Source organism: Epinephelus lanceolatus, chromosome 23 (genome assembly GCF_041903045.1).
Source record: "Epinephelus lanceolatus isolate andai-2023 chromosome 23, ASM4190304v1, whole genome shotgun sequence".
In the NCBI taxonomy this organism is placed as follows: Eukaryota; Metazoa; Chordata; class Actinopteri; order Perciformes; family Serranidae; genus Epinephelus; species Epinephelus lanceolatus.
Genome location: NC_135756.1, coordinates 34,791,912 through 34,815,223, shown reverse-complemented (window position 1 = coordinate 34,815,223; position 23,312 = coordinate 34,791,912). Strand labels below are relative to the sequence as shown.

Below are 23,312 nucleotides of genomic sequence, written 5' to 3'. Positions count from 1 at the left end.
TTCACACCAAACGTGATGCGAATTTTCATGTCCTGTTACTTGTGAGAGTTTGAACACTAGAATGTTTTGTGTTGACGTGTCACCTGCATGTGAAATTGCTAAATCGACTAATAAACTTCTGCCAGTGCCTCCTCGGCATTATATATCCCCAGAGGAGCTCAGTGCTCATTGGCTATCGCAGTGTGAATTAGTCGCTGAAGTTCAGATTTTTCAACTCGTGAATATGCATATGACGAGAATTCGTGCTACTTGCTTCATTCACACCACTTAATTCACATATCTCATGTCATTTGCATCGTGTCCATTGCGTCCATCGCGGCACTCGGGAATTCTCATCTAATCACGTCTTTACGTTGACTTTACATGTAATTCACCCACGCGAATTGTGTGTGGACACAACATAAGTATAAAATCAGAGCCGGCCCAAGGCATAAGCGAACTAAGCACCTGCTTAGGGCCCCGTGACCACTAGGGGGGCCCCAAGAGCAATTAACTTAAAAAAAGTAAAAATAATAATTTTTCCATGTGTGAGTACGGAGACCGGGAGGTGACATGCAAATGTAATTTTTTTAAAAATGCACGCACGCTTTCTAATTCGCACGCGTTTTATAAAAGCAATAGTTTAAAAGGCTGTGCATGCAATATTGGTCCATTTGGAAGAGGGGAAAGCTACGGAGCAGAGGGAAGTGTTTGTTTTAAATGCTCAGGTGGACCTGATTAATGTGAATGATGAGGGAAGAGTGAAGAAATAAAGAAACATAAATATGTCATATTAAAGTTTTTTTTCAACATATTTACTGAAAAGCTACACTCAAATCCAGGTTACAAAACCTGTACAGATGCTTCTGTCAGAACCACAGTATAATAACATACATGTCAAACATGTAAAACTACACAATGAACTAGAGCACTCAGAGAGCGCAGACCTCCGCCAAGCAGCTCGGATTTCCCGCCATTTTATTATTTTATCCATTTCACTTCAACCAATCACCACCAAAATTTCATCATCTGTTCCTTGTCCCATTATCAACCTTTCCTGAAAAATTCATCAAAATCCGTTCAAAAGTTTTCGAGTTATTTTGCAGACAAACAGACCAACACCAGCAAAAACATAACCATCTTGGCGGAGGTAATTAATGCATCTGTCTATGCGCAGGCATAGACAGCCAGTAGTACATGAAACCAGCCATCACCCTCCTTTTCCCTGCTTCGCTGTTAATGCTACTTCTAGTTTCAGGGTCTCAGGCATGTTATGTCCACTCACGTTCTCATCTCTCGCCTCTCACGGATTCCCATTTCTCCTCATCATCTTCCCTTTCTCCCAGTATATAGGACTACTGTATACATTTGTTCAATTTCAATCATTTAGGCTATTTAGAATTAGGGGGGACAATTTGTGTTTTTCAGAATTTGGGGGGGACATGCCCCCTCCATCCCCCCCGGGATCTGCACCCATGAGTGTGGAGAATTGAAAACAGTCCAACACGTTGTGTTCTGCTGTAACAAATACAGGAATGAAAGGCGACAGTTGTTTAGGGATCTGTCAGATCTGGGTTTACTTGCTTTCTCCTTCAAATCTATGTTTGTGGCTGAAGTGGAGTTTCTACTTATTTGTAGAGCAGTCCTGAAATTTCTCCATGCTTCTGGATTTTATATGGTGAATAGTAAACTCTTGCCTGTGGAGGGCAGCAATTCACTTTAATACGTAGTGTAGGCTACAGCCTGCCAGAGCCTCATTAGAGGAAGAAGAGGAGGAGGAGGATGACGACGATGACGACGACAACAACAACAAGAGGAAGAAGAAGAAGCAGCTAATTAAAAATGCCTTAATGTATGCAAATGTCAAGGCAGTATTACCAAATTCAGTTATTGAGTGTAACGTGCATGATAACAAATGTAGTAAGTTTATTAATGCAGTCTTGAAATCTGAGCTGTTTCATGATTATTACAGAGGCTTACATACTCAGGTGACAGAGTCAATGACCTTATCTGTTATGGATAAAGCATAATCTAAATTTATTTAGTGGCCTGTTTCCCTAGAAGTTAAAGAAACTCATTTTAAGGTCATTCAATATTTTCAGTCCCTGTGACTCAAAGATTTTGGTCTGACATAAAAAGTAGTAGTTATTGCTGACGATTAATGCCATCCCATATTTGATCTCACTCACATTCTTTTTTATGTGGATAATTTGATCAGTCTCTGACATAATAAATATAACTTTACATATGGGTAAATGCCATATTCATTGTAGCAGGTGGAGGAAATAATAAGCCCTCCTTTAAGTGGTTTATAAATGACTTTAATTTGTTTTTCATGTCACTGAAAAAATGAATTCTGGCAAGACTGCAAGAAAGATAAGTGTCAACTTTTCTCAATTCTTGTTGCTTTGAATTATGGTCCTTGTTTTAGACCTTGATGTTTTTGCTCCAGTTTGTGAAATTTTGTATGCTTGGTGTTTTGATGTATTAACTTATTTTTTATCATTGTTATTTATTTATTTATATGTAAATCTCTAGTCTATTTTATTTAGTTCATCAGATGTATTTCAAATAGTTATGACTTCTCTTCAGTCAGGCCTTTTTCCAAGGGCCTCGAAGACCACAGTGATGAAACTCCTTTTTTAAAAAAAAAAATCTAGTCTGGATGCCTCAGTAATAAATGACTACAAGCCGATATCATACCTGCCTTTTCTAGGATAAGTTTTTTCCAGCAACTTCCTGCTGTCTTGGTGCAAAACAGTTTCTTTATTGCTTTTCACACTGGATTTCAGCTGCACCAGAGTACTGAGACTGCACTTGTTAAGTCCTAAACGACATTCATCTGAACAGTGATGCATCCAACATTTAAATTTTGGTATTGCTGGATCTCAGTTCAGCATTTGATATGGATGACTATAACATACTAGTCAGACTAGGCTAGAAAAACTAGAAAAGTGGGTTGGATTTTCTGGCACTGTGCTAAATTGGTCTGAGTCATATTTACAAGACAAAGACTATTTTGCCTCAATTATGAATCAGAGAGAACAAAAATTACAGAGTTCCTCAAGGACCCATTCTCAGCTGTCTCCTATTAGAAAAACATGCTCCCCCTTGCTCAGATTATGGAATATTACACTTTAACAAATTGCTGTAAAAATACAGGCAGATTCAGTAATGTACCATTCCAGAATACAGTAAAACACTGTAAAGCTTGATACTCTTTGGAGCCAAAAACAACACTTAATATAAACAGCTGTATGAATGTACAGCATTATGCAGTAATTATCTCTGCCATATGTAATTATTTTATGTCCTCTGCAACTACAACCTCTCATCCACATCACTTTCAAACATGTTGTAAAGATGTGTTTGATACTCCCCTTCTTTGGCTGAATTTTTTTCAGTTAAATTATCTTGTCTGTGGCTCAGAGGCAGAGTCAGTTGTCCACTAAATGGAAGATCAGCAGTTATCCCTGGCTCCCCCAGTCTGCATGTCAAAGTATCCTTGGGCAAGTTACTGAACCCCTAATAGCTCCTGATGCCTGCTAAATAGCAGGTGGCACCTTGTAAGGTAGCCTGGCCACCAGTGTTTGAATGTGTGTGAATGGGTGAACGTAACATGTAGTGTAAAAGCACTTTTGAGTGTTGGGAAGACAAGAAAGGCGCTATATAAGTGCAGTCCATTTACCATTTACTCATTTATGAGCTTTTCACTGGATTTTTTTTTTTTTTTTACACAATACTACCAACAAGAAAAATACTTAAATTTTAAAAATAACTGATGTAGATAGTTGTAGATTTTGTGCTGATGAGGACGACATTTTGCATTTATTTTGGTATTGTCCTGATGTTGCATTGTTCTGGCAGCAGGTGGCAGATTGACAAGCTGAAGAGGCAATCATTCTATATCCCCTTTAAATATTATTTGAGGTTTAAGATGATTGAAATATGTTATCATTGTAGTACTTCGCAAAATGTATGTAATGCATTGACTGAATGGATTGGCCACAAAAAAAAAGGATATAGACAGTCATGAATCACAGAAAACAAATCCTATGCCTTTCGTGATCCTGACCCTTCTCTAGTGCTACCAGCATGTTCCCATTTTCAGTTTCCAATGAATTGTCAAAAACTACTGGACAATGAAATTTGGCACAGACAACCATGCCCCCTAAGGTTTAATGGCTATCACTCTGATGATTTCATAATCTTCTAGCACCATCTATTTTATGCTGAGAAGCTGAACAAAAATGTAATTTTGGTACTCCACTAATTTTCCAAGTCTGTTGAGCGGCACTGGGGACTTCTGCATATGTCAAAGAAGTTGTGTCTCCGGAGGGGGCAGACAATTTTTTTTTATTATTTCAGCCAAGTGAACATACTGTGCTGTAGGCAACAGAAAGTAGAAGATGCATGTCTAATATAAACAAGACACCCATCTGTAATTGTAAATACATGACAAAAATCATGATGAAGCATCCAAACTTCACTGCTTATCTTTTTATTTAGGCACATATGGGGACCACTTCCATCTCTTCACAGAAGTCTGTTAGTGCAACAATTCAGCCTTAAGTGTTCAACACCATACCCACCACCAAGAACGCAATCTTTACAGCTTCACATTCACACAAACAGTTAGGTGAGACTGAATGCATAGGAGCCCAGCAACAAGCGAAGTGCTGACGGCAGAGTGAGTTTAAATTCACTGGATGAATCAACCAACGATTGTGTTCATTAACTGTTTAACGGCCGGTCAGTCATCCAAAGCCATTCAGAAAACAAAGGCACAAATTCATAACATTGCATTAGAGGTCTCACTGAAATCAGTGACCTTTGGGCTGAAGTACAGGTTGATTTACAGCAACATCATGAGCAACACGTTCATGGGAAATCAGTTTGTCGTTTATGTCAAATGTAATCACAATCCCCATTTCAAATGTAGATAATAGCTGTGAGCGCAGATCATACCATTTGGCAACTGATGCACCTTATGTTATGAATGGGCTTTATGGTGAAGAAAGGGCATCTGCATGCAGACTGACCACACTACTGAAATGTCAGTTAAATCACCACTGAATACAGTGTAAACAATCCACCAACTGGGAGAAGGGAGCCGTTTGTTCAACAAAAGTTCAATCCTGGTACAGCAGGAAGCCAGAAAAGGTGCTGTACTTCCATGTGCTGCCGTAGATGGCACCACGGTGCAACCGAAGCCACACCTGGTCTCCTTGGAAGAGAGGCAGGATGGCGTGGTTGCTTGCCGTCTCATGATCCGGGGCTCCATCGTTGGCATACGCAGAGACCATAACCTCTTCGTTTCGCATGAGATTAATATAGAGGGGCACGTTGATGGCAAGCTTCAGGATGTGGAAGATGAAGACGTAAGTTCCATTGACGGGGCAGGTAAAGCGGCCGATGTGGGTGTCGTACATCTCCCCTAGGTTGCTGTGCAGCTGGTCAAACACAATGGGCTGATCCAGGTTGCCTGGGGCAAAGTTGGCAGTGCGAGAGGCGTTAAAGGCCACTCGCAGTGGCTGGGAGAGTGGATAGAGTTGCATGGGAAGCAGGGCATGATGTTGGCTGTGGGGAGTGAGAGGGACCTCAATGGTGGAGACCGACAGGGAATCTCCATGACCTGAGTCCACAATTGTAAACGCTTCCTCCCTGTCCGGGGTGCTCACTTGGGAAGAGTCACTCCAGGCTGCTGCAGAGTCAAGACAAAAAGCACAGTAAGGGATAACACAATGGACTCTGGTGCACTACGTGTTCAGTCCGGTTGAATTAGATGGTTTGTTTTTCCCCTTGGTACATTTAAGTGTTGAGCAGACCAAACAAGCTCACCCAAGACCCTTTAGATGAAGTGATCTAGGTCAAGTCACTAACAAATTCAGGAGGGGTTTGTCTGAGGTGGGAACGTGATTCAACCTCAATCTGAAAAAAAAAACCAACAACTGTAAGGCGTACTCAATAAGTTTGAGGAAAACGGCTGTTGATGGTAATTTCACAACCCATGAAGCAAGCCGCTAGCTGGAGAATTAATCGATGTCTGATCTGGACTAGCAATAAATAATGTTGCCATCTTGATATATGGGCAGCTAGGACCTTCTTCCTGTGGTTGCTTTCTCACTCCCACACAGATATAACCAGATAGTTTTAGTTCTGACCAGCAGGGGTGTGCCATTATATTGTTCCTAATAATACCAGAATCATTTTTAATATGATATGACAAATTCATACGTTGAATCTCGCAATATTTCGATCTGTTGACCTATTGACATCATACTTTTACTCATGGCAAAAATAAGCATGAAAGGCTGAAAGTGAAATTAGTATACCATGGTGGTCCCAAAAAGAGGAGCAGCATCAGTAGTGAGGAATAAACTGTGGTGCCTTGGGGTCGTATTCACAAAGATTCTGAGAGTACTCTAAGAGTGCTCCTAACTTAGCCTAAAACTTTTAGTAAGGAGTCTTAGTTTAGGAGTGATTTAGGAAAGTTCTCAGAGGAACTCTGAGCAAGGAAGGGACAGAAACCTTTACCTTAGTGAGGAGTGTGGTTTACCCTGTTGCTAGATGTGATGCAGTCTTTTAACAGATACGATTGCTTGTCACCCCCTTGTGAGCCTGCAAGGTGTGGCCACCCAGTGGAAATGAAATGAACTGCATCACAATATGAGACTGTAAAAGTGTTGTCATTGTTAGTGTGATCACTTTGCTGATCTAAGGTTGAGACAGACAAAAGTCATCACTGCTGCACTCTTGCATTTTTCCAGTTTTTCAAATATCTTAGTATTGTGATAATTTTATTTCTGGCGTTATTTTGTAAGGTGGGAAATGTGTGCATATCCCAAATGTGATCGACCACAAATATTGTCCCTGCACAATTTCATCTGTAGCATTCTATTTACTCACCAGCATTTTGTGTTTAGAAACCATTGTGTGAGATGTGTGAGATGTTTCATCTTTACAAGGACCTAGTCTTAACTTCAAGGGGAAATTCTAAGAAAACGTCACAATTCTAAGAATTCTCTTAGGATTTTGTCACTAGGAGCAACTCTCTGCACTAGGAAGCTTTGTGAATACGGCACCTGAATGTTATATGAAGAGCCCCGGACTTCTTAAGACTCTTTTAGTGACCTACCGCTCAGATGGAACTCATTCAGTGGCTCCTCTGGCAGCAGCACAGCGTCTCTCCCTCTCCTCTCTCACCGTGTACACACAATAGTCTGTATCATAAAGTGATTTTGTCATAAACCTTTGGTACTGTAAACCTACACTCGTGGCTCAACAAAAAACTACATATATGTGAATGTGCAATAGTTATGGTAGCATAACGGCCATAGGTTACAGCGTGATGATTAGATGAGAAATGGCAGAGCATAAAGGTCCAGGTGGAAAGAAAAACCAACTCAATTATTTAGGATTTTGCTAACAGAAAAGGAAATTGACAATGAATATCGTGATATTATTTTAGGGCCATATCGCCCACCTCTACCAGCAAGGCTTTTTAGCATTGCATTTTGATTAGTTTCAAATTTTTTTTTCTATGTGCAAAGAAACTGAGCCAAGGGAAAATTAATCAAATTCACAAGCTCATAGACTGATTCGAGGAAGTAAACTGTAAGTTTGAAAATGTTTCTGGCTCTACACTTGTATACATCAATTGCATCCACTTTGGTTCTAACAAAGTTTATTTTAAGATGACAGCCTCCTAAATTCTGCTCTATAAAGACACAATTATCACTAATATTTTTTTTTTAACCTCATTCCAAACTGAATTTCAGGAAGACTACAGTACTCTTAAGTCTAATGGACATTTCCATGGAGGGACTTGAGATTTTTTCCTGGTCTCACTCTGAAGTCTTCCAAATCTAGTGCTTGGTCATTGACTTCCTGAGTCAGACACAGACAAAACAGCTGTCCTTTCACGTCGGCATGATATGCAGCCTGGTGGCGTCAGGGGGAAATGCGGAAGGACAACAATAAAAGTTAAGGTGGTGGAAGCCCGAGTAGGGCGGGCAGATGGGGTGGTGAATGGGTCCAACAACCACCGACTTTCACCCAAGAAGCCAGTGTTCACTTCTTGTACGAGTGTTAAGCCAAACCCTGTTCTTCTTTCCTAAACCCAAACACATGCTTTTGTTGCCTAATCCCAAAAGTGTGTTGTACCGATGTAGTGTGTTTATTTTTAAGGATTGCAAACTGTATGTTTCCTGTGAAAACAGAAGTGTATTTTGAAAAAAGACAATGCAGGTAACAGGCTGAAGTTGACATGGTGTCTCAGAACATGAATAACCAATGCACTAAAGGTACCTTGCACATTGTGTCATGTAAAGTCCATGACCAAATGTCGATATGTAACGAGGTCAGAGTAAGAATGTGTTGGAAATTTATATGACGCAAAACATAGATTTGTACATTTGTCTTTATCCCAATAAACTGTATTTACACCTCCCCAAATGTAGTCACTCCATTCCCCAGGGGCCTTTCTTGCACACACAAGTGTTGCATTTGAGACATGAATGATATTTTCATCACAGGATCCCTGGCTGATGATATGGCAGTCATATTTTGTACCCCAGCTACCAGGGACAGTCAATTTTGTAATACTTGATAGCAAAGTATATCCAATTTGTTATCCTCCATGAGAAACTGTACATAGTAATACACTACCAGACAAATAACAAAACTGTATACTAACCAGGATTTTCCTGAAAAACAATGTATCGACTGATACAAAAGCAATCCCTCTCAATCATTGCCTATAACGCACTCGGTGTATGGCAGTGTATATATCTGCAGAAACTCTGCCTTGCCTGTTTTTATCTTATTTTCTTTTTATTTTCTGTGCTTGGGACGTTTATAGGTGTTTACCCACACAATGCTCAGATGAGGTTGGGGCTTTATAAAAAGGTACAGACCAGGTGCCAGACCATAAGCGGTTTCTAAAAGACACTCAAAAAACACAAATAAAGTGAGGCAAAACACCAAACGAGAATGAATCTAGGATTGGATTTTACCTTCGCTGGCAAGCGTTATCACAAACAGAAACCAGCAATCCTGCATAGTCTGCCTTTAAGTAGTGCTGATAATAGTAGCAGAATCAATAAAAATTCTAATACCTATCCCTTCCAGCTGCCATTTGTCCAAAAGAACTAAAGTGGTTTGCCACAAAAGCTCTTCCCTGGGGGACAGATTAGAGTTGGAGCTTGTGTTCTTACCACTTGAGTTATGCCTCCCTCCTCCACGTCTATAGCTGTGTTGGTATCCAGAGTCCTGAGAAAATACAACAGATGAACTATACTGTAAAACAGGCTTCTTGGCTTGTGCTTATGTTTGTTTAATTACTTGTTTGCTTGACAGCTTTTTGTTGTCTATAGCATACTGATTTACATAATGTACTGGTATTTTACTAGTAGTGGTTTCTCTAGTTTAAAGACATACGGTGACATGCAAGAGTGTGGGCACCGTTTCCTCAGTTCGTAATGTAATTAAGAAATGGCAGTTTACTGGAACTGTGGAGGTCAAGTTAAGGTCTGGAAGACCAAGAAAACTTTCAGAGAGAGCTGCTTGTAGGATTGTTAGAAAGGCAAATCAAAACTCCCATTTGACTGCAAAAGACCAGCAGGAAGATTTATCAGACTCTGAAGTGGTGGTGCACTGTCCTACTGTGCAGTGACACCTGTACAAATATGACCCTCATGGAAGAGTCATCAGAAGAAAACCTTTCCTGTGTCCTCGAAACAAAATTTAGCATCAGAAGATTGCAAAGGAACATCTAAACAAGCCTGATACTTTTCGGAAACAAGTCCTGTGGACTGATGCAGTTAAAATAGAATTTTGGACGCAATGAGCCAAGGTATGTTGGGAGAAAAAAGGCTGCAGAATTTCATGAAAAGAACACCTGTCCAACTGTTAAACACGGGGGAGGATCGACCATGCTTTGGGCTTGTGTTGCAGCCAGTGGCATGGGGAACATTTAACAGGTAGCAGGAAGAATGGATCCAGTTAAATTTTAGCAAATTCTGGAAGCAAACATCACACCATCTGTGAAAAAAGCTAAAGATGGCTTCTACAACAGGACAATGATCCTTAATACACCTTGAAATCCACAGTGGGCTACCTCAAGGAGGCACAAGGTGAAGGTTTTGCCTCTGCCTCTCATTTATAAAATATGAAATTAATATCAGCATAAAAACAGGAGTTGGACATCAGCTTGTATGGGAAAAATGAGGCAACAACAAATATCTCAAAGGTTCAAAGATTTGGACAAACTGCTTAACATACTGTAGGTGTTGGAATTGTTAGCATTTGTAGCTTGAGAAATGTAATGAACATGTAAAAAAACATGTCATGCAACAACTTTGTTTTGCTGCTTGATGTAAGGAAAACTTGCACAGTTGTCATTTTCCCAAACTAATGTTACTGCCCAGGCCCCTCTTTAAGACATGTTACTTGTGCACGTGACATAGCCCAGCAGGGTTTGGTAAGAAAATTGAAACTCTCTTATGTGTGTGTGCATTGAAAACTACTGTGACCTGGCCTGCAAGTTCTGCAGCCAAAACATTAAAACCTCTGGCGGGTGATGTGCCTAACATTGGTCATCTTGTTAAAATGCAATGTTCTGCTGGGAAACCTTGGATCCTGGCATTTATCTGGATGTTACTTGACGTGCTCCACCCACCCAAACACCATCAACCCCCTCGTGGCAACGGCACTGGTCATTGGCAGTGGACCCCCAGCAGGACAATACGCCCTGCCACATCACAAAAACTGCTCAGGAATGACCCCAGGAATAGGACAAAGAGCTCAAGGAATTAACTTCAGATACCCCAGATCCCAATCTGATCAAACGTCTGAGGAATGTGCTGTTACCCGAGAGGTACCCCCGATCCCTGGTGGGTTCTCCTTGGACTGGACTTGGCTCTGACTTGTCAAGGCATGGACACAGGACTTCTGGACGGTGTCCTCTGGTGGCTGGCATCAGGGAGTTACTTTCAGATCTTGTGAGTCCCGTGGGTTGTGAGGTGGGGTACCAGCACATCTTACAGATGTTTGATCAGATTGGGATCCAAGGAATTTGGAGGCCAGGTCGATGCCTTGAGCTCTTCGTCTCGTTCCTTGGATCATTCCTTGGCCATTTCTGTGGTGTGGCATGGCGCATTGTCCTGTTGGGGGGAGTGTTACTGAGGAGTGCCGTTTCCATGAGGGGGGGTATCTGGTCTGCACTGGTGTTTAGGTGGGTGGAGCGTGTCAGGTGGCATCCACGTGAAAGCCACTACATAGATATTATAGTGATTCACTTACTCTAGCAGCATAGAGGAGAGAGCCAGAGTCCCTCAGATGAGTCTGGGGAATGTAGGATCCTCCTAAGGAGTAGAAATCAGTGATAAGCTTCAGTACTACAGTCAAATTCATTTCAGCCCAAGTTTTAGCCAGAAAGTGACAGGACTACTCAACAACACCTGATTCTGAGCAGATATCTAGCAAAAGGAGGGAAATACAGGAGTGGTGAAAAATGAAAAGGAAAGCCGAGGATAGATACCTCGATGCCAACCAGAAGAGCGAAAGGTTTGTGCCAGTCCCTTGCCGCCTCGTGCCATACCTCTCACAGATCCTCTGTGGCCTTGACGACCCATGGTTCCCCCAGACTGGCTAGGGGACAAGAAGATCTGTCCAGTATTACCCACTGTCTGATCTGACTGGTACGCTAGAGAGATGATTCAGCACAAATGGGTCTCAGATAATTAGCTGTTGACAATTCAGCCAATGACGGTTGAGAGTTTAGGAACAAACATTTGATCAACATACCCTGTTGTGATTCATCTTCTGAGGGAGCAAACTCAGGTGGCGTTTGGGTACTGGCAGTGCTGTACCTGGACTCAGCAAAAACTGCAGAATCTAGTTTGTAGTTCAATTCTCCGTTGTGAGGTACTGAGGTATTCACCTTGAAAACCTACAGACAGAAAAAAAAAGGTTCTTCAATGAAGCTTGCAGACAGTGTGCAAAGCCCTGTTCAGATTACATTTACATCTAGTTAATACAGACTGTAGTTCACATTACAATTGAGTGGCCACAATCGATTTTTCTGATGGAGTAAGGGCATCTGCATTTAAGATTCAAGTCGTAACTAAATAAATAAAAACGCATACATGAATAAAATGTGAACTAATGATGATGCTACCTGTACTGTACAGAGTTAAGCAGTGAGATGGCAGAGGGTATGAAGGAGAATTTGTATCTGTTAGTTTTGGCTAATGGTTGTCTGAGGCGGGAACCAGAGGGCAGGAACTTAAATTCTGAATGTAGGGGGTGAGTGCTGTCGGACATGATGGATTTTGCCTTCTTTGACAGCTGGTTATTGTACAGTTCTGAAAGGGTTTTTTGCTGAGTGCCAATGATTTTACTGCTGACTTTTGTTATCTTGGTTAATGACTTTTTCTGTTTCAGATTGAGTGATGCAAACCAGCAAATAAAAGAAAAGGTGACAATAGACTCAATAAAAGATCTATAAAACATTGTCAACAGATCTGTCGACCTGGAACTTTGCCAACTTCCTTAGACAAAGCAGACGCTGCTGGCTTTTCTTGATCAGCATGTCGGTGTTTTTCTCAAGAGTCAGTTTATCGTCAATTATGATGCCCAGGTACTTGTACGAATCGACAATGTCCACAATTTCTCCATTTACAGTGGCGTTTACAGGGGCAGGGTGGTTACGTCTAAAATCAATGCACATGCCCTTTGTTTTTGGACATTCATTTCCAAAAAGGCTTCATTGCACCACTTTCATATAAATAAGTAAATATTCTATTTACTACAGGGACTTTAGCATTTCCTGTCAGATACAGACTTAAAAAACTTGCTTTACTTGACCAGAACAGGCAAATTCACTGTGTTTGAGGTTTGTCATGCTTTAACTGTGGTAAAAAGCTAGGCAGCCCTTCCATGATTGAAAGCATTTGCATTTACACTGACATGACACACATTTGGTGGCCACCACCGATTGATTGATTGATTGATTGTTCAAGTATTAGCAAATGTTATTATTCAGGCTATTCTTAGCGATTACCAAACAGCCTCAGGTGCATTAGCACCATACTCTGGAATGGAGCAACTGATTTGCACACAGCCTGGTATGCAATCAGAGTTGTTGAACAAAAATGCATAAATGTGTCTGAGCAGCGCAAGACAATATTCGGCAGGGTTGTGTTTTGGGTCTGTTATGTTTGCACGTTACTCTCTCGGTACTGCCCTCCCTTACTCCTCACCAGTGGTTGAGCGCACCTGCTCTTAAAAAGGTAAGGGTACTTTGCCAATTTTCAACCAGATTTGTATCAAAACAATGTTGGTATTAAGTGTAAATGAACTTTGTTAATCTTCCTTGCATCTAACCAGTGCCTAGATATCCCTTCTTGCCCCCCGGCGAAAACTGCTGGATAACATAATTTACGTAAACTAGCGAAGATTGGTTGGCTCTCAGGCTGTTGCTCAAACTACAGGTGGTACTTCTGCATTTTTTGTATTGCCCACCACCCATGCCGCCATTGTGGACAAAAAGAGGATAGAAACAGATCAAGAGACAGACCCATCCCTCTCTGGCAGCTCTCTCTCTCTCAAACCTGGACCGAAATCTTATCAAACGTTAAAACTAGGCAGCGCTGATTGAATACATCAAGATTATGTTACTGCATTGCCTAGTTCTTGCCTACAATGTTTTTAGAAACATATTTTAGCACTGTGTTTAGCTGCAATAGCAAGAGTTTGTAAACAGGAAGTGGGTGCCATACTGTTTTCTGCACATTAAAAATAGAGGCTGAAAAAACTAAGATTAAAGTAAAACTAGGTAGGGCTGATCAAATATAAACCAAGATTCTGTTACGGAGTTGCCCATTTTTCGCCTCAAATCTTTGCCACAAACATGTTTTAGCACACTGTTCAACTGTAAGAGTTTGAGATCATATCTTGCCAGCCAGCCATCATTGTTTCAAACAAATGTTTACATTATGTCACCAACTAGCAGGAGCGTTTATTGTTTGGGGCAGTGCATTCTGGTAGCTGTAGATTTTCTCCCTCTTGAGCAAAAGAGTCCTTTTTCTCTGTTTTCTGGCTCTAATTAGTGGTTCTGTAGCACCAGTTTTACAAGCATTTGCATCTATTTACCTGTATTTTTAAGTGGTGACTTAATAGCATATGCTGAAGTTTGCTTGATTTAGAAGTTGAACTGAAGTTGTGCTTTGCCTGTGTAAGTCAGTCTCCTCTTCTGTTTTGTAAAGTAGTTTTCAGTTTGTCTTTCAGCCTTGGTTTTAACATTTTATTTACTGTTCACAAATTCCTTTATTTTTGCTTATACTATACTATTCTATGATTCTTGTTTCCCAGTTTAATTTTGTTGTTATTCCCCAGATCCCCTGGGCTTAATCGGGGAATGAAACATTCACAATAATTTTTCCATTTTCATCAATATCACTATTTATCATATGTTGATACAGTGATATATTGATAATGCTGCCAGTTTGAGGACTATACTAATAATGACTGAATTAGTTATTATCATAAGTTAACCTTTAGAATATTGTCAATTTAACATATAAAACAGAATAACAGTAAGTGTGCATACAGGTCCAAAAGTGGGTCGCAGGTCCATTCTGAATGAACCACAAGTGGCTTGCGAATATGTCAAGTTTGTAAAAAACACTTGCATGCAATGAATTTCTGGTGCATAGCTTTTATTTCAAAGTGCCATTTCCTACTGTAGATCAATTGACTAATGGACAGCTACTTCACAGAAATGGCAAACTAGCTTGACAACATAACCAAACCAAGTATGATGAAGAATATATTAAACTGTGTGAGCCTTGAACAACGACTAAGGAGAAATCTGGACCGGCTGGGAACCACTGGTTTAGAATATATTTTGAAATAAAAGATGAGTTTATTCCTTCAGTCCAAGTGGATGTTTGTGTCAAATTTGAAGAAACTCCCTCACAGTTTTGAGCTATCACATTCACAAAAATGAGAGACAAGGTCATATTGACCTTGACCTTTGACCACCAAAAACTAATCACTTCATTGTTGAGTCCATACGGACATTTGTGCAAAATTTGAAGAAATTTCTTTGAGGCGTTCTTGAGATATCATGTTCACAAGGATAGGATGTATGTATGTACGGACTGATAGACAACACAAAAACATAATGCATCTGGCCACGGCTATCAGCATAAAAGCATGTTGCTCCTCCTCCTCTTTTATAATGGCATTTGCTAGAATCTACTGCAGCTGTTGGAAACAACCTTTCGAGCTGAGTAGTCTCCAACACAACTGTCAAATCAGCACTACCTAGTTTGAAAGTTTGATTGCAGTTCATGAGCAGCGACTGACCGCTGTGATTGACTGTTTTCGTTCACGAACGATAAAACCATTAGAAGCACAATGAGGAGGCTGAAGAACATGATGCTTTTTACAGACTGTCTCGTGTACTGCTGTGTGGATATAGCGACAATTTCAGCAAATATGACAAAATGTTACTTTATATGAGTTATCAACTACAGCCTTAATGGAAAGTAGAGCCCTTACAGCAGCAATGTTTCAGAGACTCTCTAGGGACAGCTATGGTGTGCAAGAAAAGGATCATGTGACCATGTGGGGTTGCCAAAATAGCACAAGTGCTAGCAAGCTTTTCCACTGGCTCAGACCATCTTTGGCCCAAAAACTGAGCACAGAATTAGTTCAGGCAAGACACGATGTCAAACTTAGCTTATGTCCATAGCTACTTTAGCTGATCTCAAGCAGCTCAATCAACTGACAGGTCAGCTGACTGATGGAAGGGAGTCAGCTGATAGATCACATGATTCCCTTCTATGCAACTAATTGACAAATCTCATTCAGGGCACCGTATTTACACTACTTTGGCCTGCTTATTGTTGCTGCTTCCTCTGCAGGCTGTTTCACAACCCACTTCCACCCTAGCGTCTCCTTTTCATGTTGTGTCTGAATCAATGTCATTGATGCTTGCACTATTCGGTTCTCAGGGGTTCTTTGTTGCTGCTCTCCCTGCCTAGGTTTTCCATGTAGGCACAAAGAAGGGCAGGAGGTTTGTTCTCTCTGCTTTAAGGCTTTCCACGTAGGCGCATGGAAGGGCAGGAGGGAGGTTTGCTCTCTCTGCCTTAAAGGGGAACTAATGTTTTTTTCAACCTGGGCCCTATTTTCCGATCTACTTTTGTTTAAATGAGTGATAGGATGTTCAATATTTGACATTTCTCCAGTACGAAGCTCGGGCTGACCTGTCTGCAGCCCGTGAGCGCTATATTAAATGATAGGGCACTAAGACAACGTCAAAATACATCTACTAAAAGTGCATTTTTTTCCACACAGATGGGCTCGGATTGTTAGTATAATTATCTGACAACATAACGGAAAGGAGAAATGAACGCCTGTGTTTACCTTTAGCTGGATTCGGACATGTTCCTCTGCCTGTTGCTGCTCCCTCTCTCTCCTCGTCCGCTCTTCAATTTCAATGAGCTCTGCATCCATGTACGTCCATGTATTCCGTGTTCAAATAAATGCAGGCGGTCATCAAATTCAAATGGCTCATCCAGATCCAGCTGGTCAAAATCGGGTAAGCATTCAGACATGTTTGTTGTGGCAAGTCAAAACGCTCACTCAGAGAGTGAAAGTCTGGTTCTGAAATCTCACGTCTCGTGAGATTTGAGTTGTTGCAGGAAGTTACCGCTGGAGTGACCTTACAAATGCGAGGAGTTACTCTGTTTGGAGTAGTCATGGCTGAATTTTTACCCGATTTTGACCAACTGGATCTGGATGAGCCATTTGAATTTGATGACCGCCCGTATTTATTTGAACACAGAGTACACGGACGCAGAGCTCATTGGAATTGAAGAGCAGACGAGGAGAGAGAGGGAGCAACAACAGGCAGAGGAACATGTCCGTTATCCAGCTAAAGGTAAACAGATACTGAACATCCTATCACTCATTTAGACAAAAGTAGATCGGAAAATAGGGCCCAGGTTGAAAAAAACATTAGTTCCCCTTTCAGGCTTTTCATGTAGGCGCAAGGAGGGAAAAGGTGAGCCATCTCTGCCTTAGGGTTTCCATGTAGGTACATGAAACAGGGTCATACCGCCAAATATATCAAAAATGGAAATAAAGTTCTTTGATTAGAGTGGTCCTCATTGAATTACTTTTAATGTACAGTCAGCAAGGCTACTTTAAGGAGGCCTTTGGCTGATCCATGACCCTCGCCTTCTGCATTGCTTCCCTTGACCTGGAATGCATCACGTCTATGACCCGTCTGCCAGCTCCTCATACCCTTCAGCATAATAAGATCCAACACAGCGCTAGAATCAAGATGAGGAGAAGGCTTTGCAGTGCAAAGTGTAAAAGCTAAGGCCCCATGACTGGATGACAAAACATATTCAGAGACTACAGATATTTGGGCTTTGACTGCATAAATCCCAAAAGAAAATGATGTATACTGTACTTCTGTTAAGACTTACTGACTGAATGTTCTGAAACTGTGCACATGTCAGAGTTTGCCTGGTGGGGGGTGTAGAGAAGGTCTGTCCCGAGGGGGGAGTTGAAGTGCAAGATGCCACCCCATTACAAGGGGCCTGCTTCCCTGACTCAGTTACTGGCATCTGTGGAACACCAAGAAAGGTTGAAAGTTACACTTAAAGCACTGGCAACACTTCACATTGGTACTTGGTCTGATGACATGGCCAAGAATGCTCATTTACATGAGGATGGCTCTTCTCCTCTAGACTGACTGAGATGGTCGACTCCATGTGATACAGCGGTGGTGAAGGAAACTTCTGTCTTTCAGCCAATGGCAGTGGCTTCTGCAGAGACAAGACAGCTTCAACCACTTAGAAATGCAGGGTTAAAATTATGCTGCATCTTACAGCCAATGTGCCACTTCTCACATGAGGTAGGTCCTTTGAGGAAAGCTTCAGGTCACAGGTCTCCAGGCACTGATCCCCATTTGCCAGACTGCCTTTGCGCTCCGTAAGCCTGGTAGGAAGTGGGGTGGACTGAGCAAGGGAATGAGGGTAAGACGATGGCAAGCCTATGTTATTACAATTTTGATCACAACTGACTTATCACAGGAAGAAAAATATGACAGCTTACATGCATTGCTTTGGGCAGGACATCAACTGGGCTTCTCAAGTCTGTGTGACCTGGTTAGATGTGGAAAAAATATAAATGAGTAGCTTGTGGAGGTGTCTTGTCAACAAAAAATGTAAATTTTGGTGAGAGGACTGAACAAGAGGTTATACTTAGGAGCAGTGGTGCTTTAAGCTAAATTCTAACATAGGTGTGCTATTATACTCATTATACTGGCCAAACATTTTCATACTGGCATTGCTGATATGTTAACCATGTTCACCACCTTAGTTTAGCATGTACATTTGACCTTGGATATACTGGTTTGACAAAACAATCCCAACTCAAGGACTCGTACCAGCTTGTCCCTCTGCATGCTTAGCTTTATATTAGGGCTGTCAAACCATTAATTTTATAATCACGATTAATCACTGAATTTCAGGGGATCTTCTCGGTAGATGCCACATAGAAGTGGTATATACATCATCTGAAAGCTGGAATCCTGAAGATTAATTTAAAAATGCAGTTTTCCTAGTCATAAATCTGTAATAAACACTGCATGCAAAAAAGTGCATAGTCTGTGCCCACAGCTGTACAGTATTAACATGAGAAGCCATTTTCATCAAGATATCTTGAGGTGAGAGGTCAAGGGACCTCTGTGGAAAATGGCCATGCTGTTTTTCTCACACCAAAATTTTGGGTGTGTTCAGAATTGCACACTTTTTTTTTGGTATGTACTGCAGCTGCTCTTAAAAAGTACATACTGATGCATACAGTATTTTCTCATACCATTATGCCCAGACCCTCTAGCTTTTATATCCGTTACCTTAGAGATAAACAAACACCACTCACGGAATATTTTATTTATTTTATGCTTTGTGATTGACAGCGCTTCGCAATTTGAGCTCAGTCCCATGTGGATATTTGCGAGTGGGGTCTTCTGACAGAGTGCCGTCCGGAGTTCCTCATTTCCATAAGCGATATAGCTCATTTTAACCGTTTGTATAGTACAGCTCAGGTGTTTAACCCCATCTGAAAATCTTTGAGATTTGTTTTGCTGTGGTTCTATGGCATGAGTGTGGTTGAAAAACGGCTTCAATTAAATGTTCCTTTTATAAGTTACTGCCTCGCTACAATATGACAAATTTTATGATGTGAACTTAAACTGAGTTTCCCCTGTTTAAAAGACCAGCAGCTGCCACTGATCAGCTGTCGATGAGCTGTCAAGCTGTCATCTGTGGCTCAGTTGATGTGACGTGTCATCCACTGTGCAGAGGATTGTGGTCAGAATAGCCAGAAAACATGCTGGCTTGCATACTGCAAAATCTGACCAGCTGTAGTATTTTTGGTATACTGTATTTGACACACTAAATCTTTCTTTTGGCATACTATATAGTATAGTAGTATGGGTACTGGAACCCAAAGTTAGCCCAAATTAGGAGCTTTATTTAGCCTCCTTGCTGAGAAGCTAGCATAACCACTGGATTCCTTAGGTCTCATATGATATATGATACCAGTCATATGATACCAGTATCATCACTCTGGCTTTAAAACTCAGCCATCTATAGCCCCTGGAAGACAAGCAGCTGCAAAAATACCAGCATGCAATTAACGCGATAAAAAAAACACGTTCCATTCATTGCTTATTGGAAGTAACTGATTCACTGCACAAAACACGCTGGAATACCTATGATGCAGGCCAGGCTGGCAGCGTGACAAGAGGGCGGGACAATTTGAAAAATTCAAACGGTGCTCACATCAAGACTGCTACCGTAACCAACTTGCGATGCAGGGCAGACGTGATTTTAGGCAAATTGGTCATGCATGGTGGGCATGTACCCTTACATTTGGACCTTGATTTCATCACGAGAAATGGGTTAACAGCCCTAATAGTTATACTACTGACTATAGTGTTGAAAGACAGACGGCAGCGAAAACAGCAGCATGTGATTAACGCGAATAACCCCCCCCCCAAAAAAAAAAACAGATTATGTTCAGATCTTATTCGGATCATGATTAATGCAAAAGCGCTGACAGCCCTAGTTTCAACCAAATGATGTTGGGCCTGTACCATGAAGCAAGATTGGGGGTCATACCAGGCTTTCCAGCCCCCTTTTACCCAGGGTGGATCACTATGGTAACTTGCTCCAGAGCAGATTAACTTCTGAAATTCAGGTCAGTACCTTTCAACAGCCCAACCACTGACCAATAAGATCATTGGAAAACCTCAGTCATCTATCCTACAAAATCCTGACACAGAAAAGAGAAAAAGAGCAACAGATGTATCTAGGTCACTAGGAATGATTTTGCTGTTCTAGGCTTTTCATGTATCCATTTTGATTTTGAAGCACGGTGTCTAACAAATGGGACAGTTTACTGCATAAAATGATGACATGAAGCAATAACTTCAATTTTTTCTTTAAAAGGGGAACACCTAAATTAAGAATTCCAAGTGGTTATCTCCATGGCCTAACAAAGTTCATCATCATTTGCTAACGTGAGCTTCTCTCTCCAAAAGCCAGAAACCAGAGAAGTAAGTCTCAACCTTGTGACGTCATCAAGTATTCATCATCAAGAAATTTCGGTTTATTTCAACCTGTCTCCTATCGTCCTAAATTTGTTTCAAGTGACTAGTGACATAAAAATAATAGTTAGCATGTTAGCCATTAGCCTAGATGCAGCCGGGGCACATAGTAGCGTCAGACCTGTTAAAACGTAAGTCAAAGGGCAACCTTCAAGTGCAAAGTTAGTCCACTAAACAAGCTTTTTTTCCACAAAGACCGCCTCATATCGTTAGGATAAATGTCAGAGAACATATAGAAAACAACATGTAAACAAGTTGTCTTATCTTACTGGTGTGGTGCCATGTTTGTTTACCATTTAGCTCTGCTTTCCAAAGCGTGGCCGAAATATCGCAAGAACAAGCAGCGATCTCATACCTAGAGTCTAGAGCTGCTCCATAGATAATGAATGGGACCCTGATTTTGTTGACCCAAATAACATTTTGTCTTCTTCTTTATACCCAAATTAGCTTTATTTTATTGTAGTGTTCTCAGTTCTGAAACAGAAAATGTACTCATATCCTCACAACATCTATCTGGGTGCTCTTAGCAACCTCAAAAAGTTTCAAGCAAGTCCCAAGTCACTGTCCCAAATCAAGCAAGTCAACTTGAGTCCCTGCTATAAGTCAAGCAAGTCAAGTCATTGCTCAGGTCAAGCAAGCCACAAGTCATGTAGTCATTTTTAATGCAAAAGCATTTCATGGTTTCAGCTTAATAAATGTGAGGATTTTTTTTGCTGCTTTTGCTTTTTATTGTTTAATAATTTTTATGTTGAGGTTTGAACCACTTTGGGCTCTGGGTAAGTGTGACAGACATTTCTCATATTTTCAGCACTTTTTCTTGCTGCCAATGGGGTACTGAAGCTCTGCAATTGTAATCAATTGCCACTTTTCTGCCCAGAAGTGACTGCTGTTAATGCAACATTACGGTGATTCCTTACTAACCTTGTAACCTTACTTAAATGGTTCGAATATAATAAGAAGCTGCAGTAACACTAGAAATAAGTTTCAATACATAGTGATCAGAATGGGTTCGTACAGAGTCATCAGGGATTTCATAACATTAGAAGGGTCCTCAACATAACCCACTCTCAAAATAATACCAGGGATACAGCGCTGTTATCTCTAGATGTTAGACAAGCGTTTGATAGAATCGAGTGGCCTTATTTGTTCAATTTGCTACCAAGATATGGACTTGGAAAATTTCTGAAATGGATAGAATTATTGAACACTAACCCTACAGCACGTGTAATGACGAATAACAATTTATCAAGCCCGATAACGTTAGAGAGGTCAACCCGTCAGGGCTGTCCTCTCTCGCCATTACTGTTCATTTTGGCCATTGAGCCTTTAGCCATGTCCATTAGAGCTGAAGCCAATTTGTCAGGTATAACAATCGCAGACCATGAACATAGGATATCGTTGTATGCAGACAATGTGATTCTTTTTTGTCAAACTTATCAAACAGTGTCCAGACATTATTACATTTAATTGATAAATTTGGTCAGTTTTCTGGGTACAGTATTAATACCACAAAATCTTCTATACTTTTCTTGAACAAAGATGAAAGAATTAATCCAGTTATAAGTACACCTTTTTTTAATCCGAGGAAGGGCTTTACATATCTTGGAATTAAGATTACCCCCCAAATTAATACAGTTGTTACAGGAAATTATGACCCGTTGATGAGAGAGGTACGAGACTCGCTTGAAAAATGGATAACAATGCCAATATCAATGATTGGCCAGATCAACTTAATTAAGATGACTATCTTGCCGAAATTTTTATATCTGTTTCAATCACTCCCAACACCACTGCCAAAAGCCTTTTTTAAAGAAATTAATAGTGTATTTTGTAGGTTTATCTGGAACAACAGAAAATCTAGACTCAGACTCAGATTATTGTATCTGCCATATGATAGGGGTGGATTACAGATGCCCAGTTTACGGTGGTATTACTGGGCTGCTCAGCTGTGCAGCGCTATGTTTTTTTTTTGTCACACAATCTCTTCCAGCATGGGTTTATATTGAACAGGCATCAATATCTAAGCTGCCATTAAGCCTATATTTATATTCAGCAGATTTTAAAACCTTAAAGAAAAAAACAATAAATCCCTTCCTTAAAAACTCTATTGATATATATGGTTTAAAGCTCACAGACATATTGGTGATACACCCCCCATCTCTCAATTTTCACCTATTTGGGATAATGCGCAGTTCACTCCTAGCAGGGCAGATGGTGGTTTTCAGGCTTGGGCCGACAGGAGAGTGCAAAAAATTGGAGACTTATATGTTCAGGGCACTTCACTAACATTTAACAACCTTTGTTTGAAATACTCAATTAAAAAAAAACACTTTTTTAAATACTTACAATTGAAGCACTTCATCTCATCAAAGTGCCGCCAGGCTACACAGCAGCCGCCGCTGTCCTGCCTTGAGGGTATTGTGTTAAATAAAACACATGCATGGGAAACGGCAAATTTCTATACTATATACAGCACTTGTCTCGCACGACAAGGAATCTAGTCATGATAGAAGGAGGGCATGGAGTTTAGATATTAAGGAAGATATTGAAGAAGCTGAGTGGGCAACAGCTTGTTTAAAAGCTCAATCACAAACCATTATACTCGAATGAAACTACTGCAACACAAGTGGCTAAT

General features: G+C 40.8%; 1 protein-coding gene across 4 annotated transcripts in view; it reads right to left on the bottom strand.

The window, feature by feature from the left end:
* Positions 1–4,464: 4,464 nt before the first annotated feature.
* Positions 4,465–23,312, bottom strand: part of caprin2 (caprin family member 2) — a 67,567-nt gene continuing 48,719 nt past the window's right edge. For 3 of the 4 annotated variants that reach the window (XM_078165152.1, XM_033614391.2, XM_033614392.2), the window contains exons 13-21: positions 18,118–18,167; positions 17,913–18,020; positions 17,727–17,828; positions 17,487–17,627; positions 11,788–11,932; positions 11,522–11,686; positions 11,284–11,345; positions 9,198–9,252; positions 4,465–5,683 (exon numbers count right to left, since the gene is read on the bottom strand). In XM_078165152.1, coding sequence (XP_078021278.1) covers positions 5,112–5,683; positions 9,198–9,252; positions 11,284–11,345; positions 11,522–11,686; positions 11,788–11,932; positions 17,487–17,627; positions 17,727–17,828; positions 17,913–18,020; positions 18,118–18,167 — 1,400 coding nt within the window. In that variant the 3' untranslated portion in view covers positions 4,465–5,111. The remainder of the gene's footprint in view (positions 5,684–9,197; positions 9,253–11,283; positions 11,346–11,521; positions 11,687–11,787; positions 11,933–17,486; positions 17,628–17,726; positions 17,829–17,912; positions 18,021–18,117; positions 18,168–23,312) is intronic. The other variant, XM_033614393.2, reaches the window with a different exon arrangement.